Source organism: Argentina anserina, chromosome 7 (assembly GCF_933775445.1).
Source record: "Argentina anserina chromosome 7, drPotAnse1.1, whole genome shotgun sequence".
NCBI classification, from domain to species: Eukaryota; Viridiplantae; Streptophyta; class Magnoliopsida; order Rosales; family Rosaceae; genus Argentina; species Argentina anserina.
In genome coordinates this window covers 11,505,538-11,510,393 of record NC_065878.1, presented here as the reverse complement: position 1 = coordinate 11,510,393, position 4,856 = coordinate 11,505,538, and the positions used below count along the sequence as shown (strand labels likewise).

General features: G+C 38.9%; 1 protein-coding gene across 3 annotated transcripts; it reads left to right on the top strand.

The window, feature by feature from the left end:
- The first annotated feature begins 937 nt into the window (after positions 1 to 937).
- LOC126802698 (probable plastid-lipid-associated protein 11, chloroplastic) lies at positions 938 to 4,650 on the top strand. Of its 3 annotated transcripts, none has more exons than XM_050530364.1 (4): positions 938 to 1,459; positions 1,681 to 1,746; positions 4,094 to 4,162; positions 4,235 to 4,650. In XM_050530364.1, exons 1-4 carry the CDS (start codon positions 999 to 1,001, stop codon positions 4,332 to 4,334), a joined length of 696 nt encoding a protein of 231 aa, XP_050386321.1. In that variant the 5' UTR covers positions 938 to 998; the 3' UTR covers positions 4,335 to 4,650. The 3 variants fall into 3 exon arrangements, with proteins under 3 accessions (XP_050386321.1, XP_050386323.1, XP_050386322.1); XM_050530366.1 differs by lacking the exon at positions 4,094 to 4,162 and adding an exon at positions 3,005 to 3,147; XM_050530365.1 differs by lacking the exon at positions 4,094 to 4,162.
- The last annotated feature ends 206 nt before the right edge of the window (positions 4,651 to 4,856 follow it).

Below are 4,856 nucleotides of genomic sequence, written 5' to 3'. Positions count from 1 at the left end.
CATCACTATTAAGAAGACTAACTTACTCCTGGAAGTATGACGGTAACCATATCAACTAACCGAGTGAATTGAAAAATGCATCAAAAGTATATCGCATTATATAGTTTGTGTACTTATATGATAGTTTCAAATGTAAAGTAACCTTAATTATCAATGAAGCAAATCTCATGTACCGTTATTACATGATTTTGCATTTTCACATAAAGGACCTATGTATACTATGTCTACTTTTTTCTTGACAAGATTTGATCTATTTGGAAAAAATTCACGTTAAACCTTCCATAAGCAAAGCTCTACTTTTCCGGGAACTTTACACACCGCCAAAAACTCTTCCAAAAATGATCAGCAAGGTGATGAGAAGAAGTAGATCGATGTAGCAAAATCAGGAGCCTCTTATATGATATTCGATGGTTGCCATCATCGTTGCGTTATAATTATAACTTCTAGCATTCTCTTGTTGAGGATTTGTCGTTTTACTCTTCTTACTCTCCAAAGCTATATGATTTCATTGCCTTTTCCATTCTGTGCCCCTAACGTTGCAGTTGGATCAACTCTACTCTCTAAATTTTCATTGACTGCTGTCTACTCAGTACCCTCACTAGTCACTACCTTATTAACTCAATAGTGGAATCTCAATATGCAACAGCTCAAGTGATTTTGAGGCGACTAACAATGCAAGCTAAAGACAAAGATGGAGGTGAGGAGCTAACGCCGTAAGGGCGTGTCATCTCGGGTCCCCCCTGATATATGAGCTTGTGGGCAGTTCGACAGCAGAGCCCTCCTTTAATTCATTCACACCAATTCGGGCAAAAACTACATAAGAATGAGCCACGTGTTCGGTAGCGTTTTCACCACAAGTCAAATTCGTGCGGTTAGATTCTCAAGCTAGGCCCCAATCATCTTCAACCTTTCAAACTGATTTTCAACCGCCAATTTATCCACACTAGCAGCCATCAACTCCAAACCTCAAAGCTTCAACCACCACCGCTCTCTCGCACATGGCCACGTGTCTCCCCTTCCGCGTCGTCCCCTTTAAACCCTCCTCCTCCACCCGCGCCGCTAAAATCACGTGCTCCTCCGTCGCCGCCCAATCCCGCCTCGCCAAGCAAGACCTCCTCTCCCTCATCGCCGACCAGGACCGCGGCCTCAAGACCCAGGCCGACCCAGCCAGGCGCGCCGCCATCATCGACGCCATCGACGCCTTGGCCGATCTCGGCAAGGGCACCGTCACCACCGGCACCGACCTCTCCGCCACGTGGCGGCTGCTTTGGACGACGGAGAAAGAGCAGCTATTCATCATCCAGAACGCCTCCGTGTTCGGCACGCGCGCCGGCGATGTTCTTCAGGTCATCGATGTTGGCCGGAAGGTCCTCAACAATGTCATCACTTTCCCTCCCGACGGCGTCTTCTTCGTTCGCTCCACTATACAAGTGGCTTCGCAGCAGAGAGTGAATTTTAGGTAGTCATTGAATTCGATGAGATTTTCAGTCTAATAAATTTAGCTATGAATTTTTGTTGTGTGCAATTTGAATTTGTAAATTTTAATGCTAAGAATTGTGGTATTGATAACTTGAAGGGTTCGTAGTGTAGTTTTGAAGAAGTAGAAAATGGAAATTTGTGAAATGTATAGGGTTTTTACTCTTTTTGTTAATGAATCAGTGATGTTGTTTGTTGCTTTAGGTTTACGAGTGCGGTTTTACGAGGGAAGAGCTGGGAGTTTCCGTTGCCGCCGTTTGGGAAGGGCTGGTAAGTGCTTTATTTCCTTGTGGAATTTGCTAATAACAGCTGATTCCTGGTTTGTTTAGTTAGAAATGTTAGAGTAGAACTCAGTCATGCATACGCATTCAGCTTATTCTAGAGTCTCTATGGTCAACTTTATTATGCTAGTGATTTTGTTTCTGGTTATCTTGTTTTCAATGTTTTGGTCAGGGTTCATGATGTTGCAAAGATTTGCTTTTCTCTAGACAAGTTTTTGTTCTGTTGAAATTTTTGCGCAAGTGTTACTTGTGCTTTTTTGTTGTGTAACCCAGAGTTCAATAACATCGTCAAGTACTGTGCGAGTAGAGATATAGTTGCAGTCTTTTACTCTGTTACTTTTATTACATTATATAACAAATGGGGAAACAGAATAATATATGGCAATAATAGGCCCAATAGAGCTGGAATGGCTTCACACCTCCTTATCCCTCACTAGCTGCTTCTATTTTCACTCCAGCATTTTTCTTCAATATTATTTAATTACTTAGGACAAGAAATTAGAAAAATGAGAATACCTTGCAAGCCCCCTAAGAGTTAGTGAAGAACACTTTGGATAGGGGATATCAAAAGCCAGCACATCAAGAATAAATGTCGACATGTAGACGTCAGATAGGCGATATTGAAGGTGCCATTTAACATGTTTCGCTACTTAAGAACTACTGAGGTTGTTTCGTCAACAGAATTGGTGTTAATTTTGTGTATAAATAGCAAATTCAATTTCATTAGTTCAAGTTTATATTTCTATAAGCATTGGATTGATGTATTTTTCACCATCTCATTCTGCACTCGCTAAATTAACCCTCAACTGCTCCCATATTTCCTCCAAAAGCTAAGGAAAGGGATCATTAGACTTCCATATTTTGACTACGCCAGTCATGTTTCTTGTGTGGCAAATCCTTTTGCTTAATGATTAGTAGGAGCAATGGTGCTGCTTTATGAAAATATGTATCATGCTATGGTTCAAGATGTTTATCTTTTGATAATTTAAGATCAAATGGAAGCCCCACATGTTAAGGAACTGGTTTTTAGATGGACCTCCAATATATGTTGATGACTTTCTTATGAGTGGAAATATATATTTTTTTAGATTTTACGATTCTCTTTCCTCTCAAACATTGTATAGAGCCGCTCAAGTGTATCGTTTTTTCCCTTTTTTCTTTTTCCCAAATTTTGATATTATGGCAAGAGCTGCTTCCTTTCTGTCTGTTTTAGTTTCAACACGATCAAGGAATCTTGTTTTCTATAGGTTTGAGTCTGTGTACCTTGATGAAGAGATTCGAGTGGCAAAGGATATCAGAGGAGATTATTTGGTTGTGGACCGTGCTCCCTATACTTGGAGAGAATGAAGCTGAGGAAGTTTTAGACTTCTGTTGATGGGATTTTATTAATGTGAGTAAATTAAGATACACATCTCACAGAGCCATCTCTGTTTGATTTCTCCAAATTTTAGTTCTCATTCATGAGCCTTATGCTGCGGCTAGGTGATCCTTTGTTAAAGCATGTGGGTTCCTTTTCAATTGGAGATATAGTGTAGGAGGACTTCTGCGGGCATCCATTTTGCTGAAATGGGCTGCTTGTTCCTCCTTGCCATATATGTGAGAAGTTCGGGAGACGTGATTGAGTGTTCCCTTGTGAATGCCCTTGCTACTTGCTAGGGAGCACTTTGCCAAAACTATTAATTTTCTTTCATCTAAAATATTCATAATTCTTTGCTTTAAGTTCTGTGATTATTTTACGGAGTTCAGCTATTAACAAAATTACCTCCAATTGTTTTGAGGACAAAGAAAGAGTAGTACCGAAGTCTTAAGATCATCAAATGACACATTTAATTAAAGTCGATAACATCATTTTTTTAATTAATGCCAGAATTATTCGTCATCTGTAGATAATATTGCCATGTCGCTTTTTAAAATTTCAATGAGTGAATAGAAAGAAGCAAGGTTGCAAGGTATTCTTAAGTATGTACGAGCTGAACTGGGTTTGATAAGGCCACTGACATAATAGGTATTAGTCCATCATAAGGCAATAAGAGGAAATTAGTACAATCATTTAGTAATAAGTCATTGCCCAACCATCATGGGCCTCAAATACTGACCGCAGAAGCTGCACGCCTCTCAATTGGATGGTCATTCTTAGATAGCAGAGTTGCTTGTTTAAAATTAAATTTTATGTGCAGATTGACGAGGTTGTTCTCTTAAAATTTTTGAATACCTTGGAGCAAAAGGAATGGTTTTCAATTATAAAACTAGTTTTGAGTTGTATCCTTTCATACCTTTTGGATTCAGAATATAAATCCTGCTACTATTTCTGATTTAGAATATAAACACCTGTGCAGCGGTATACAGCACACACTGCTGATTTCCACCACCCTCTTGTTTCTGTCTCTCGATATGCTGCTATTAGGGTAGATTCTTCTTTATTTGAACATCTCCTTTTGAAAGCTTCTATGGTCTCAACGGAATCTTGTTGACTACAGGTTTGAAACTGTATACCTCGATGATGAGATACGGGTTGTGAAGGATATAAGAGAAGACTATTTGGTTGTAGACCGTGCTCCCTATGCTTGGACAGAATGAAGAAAATAAAGTTTTCCACTGGCTGCATTGTTGCTATTCTTGGACGTAATGTGAGTTTGCTTACTCAAAGTGAATTATTTGGTGATCTATGTTATACCACATACGTTTCCATATTGTTCAGTCTTCCAGATCTGATCTATTTGTATAGCTCTGATGTGTAATTTGTGCAATATAGTGTGGTTTATCAATGCACATTGCTTAATACATGTTTGTACATGCATACATTTATGCACATGTGATTATTAGAATAGGTTAGAATCATTAGCTATGCCTGTTTTCACTCTGATGCACCAGTATATTCATATTTGTTAATGAATATCTTGTCAAACCCCTCCTATTTTCTGTGCAATCTTTCTTAACATGCCACAACTAGAGTTGTTCGTGCTTGCTAGAAATGGAAACTCATAAGTGCCTTGGAAGTATAGTTATCTGATCACTTAAAGTTAAGCTAGAAACATTTACAAGTACAGATATATTTAAAAAAAAGTAGATTTGAAACTGTTTCAAACATTGAAATTTTGG

Excerpts from the sequence above, each read along its gene's own strand:
- LOC126802698 (XM_050530364.1), top strand. The coding sequence starts at position 999 with ATGGCCACGTGTCTCCCCTTCCGCGTCGTCCCCTTTAAACCCTCCTCC. Across the intron at positions 1,747-4,093 it reads CCGCCGTTTGGGAAGGGCTG|CGGTATACAGCACACACTGC; the intron begins GTAAGTGCTTTA and ends ACACCTGTGCAG. Across the intron at positions 4,163-4,234 it reads CTCGATATGCTGCTATTAGG|GTTTGAAACTGTATACCTCG; the intron begins GTAGATTCTTCT and ends TGTTGACTACAG.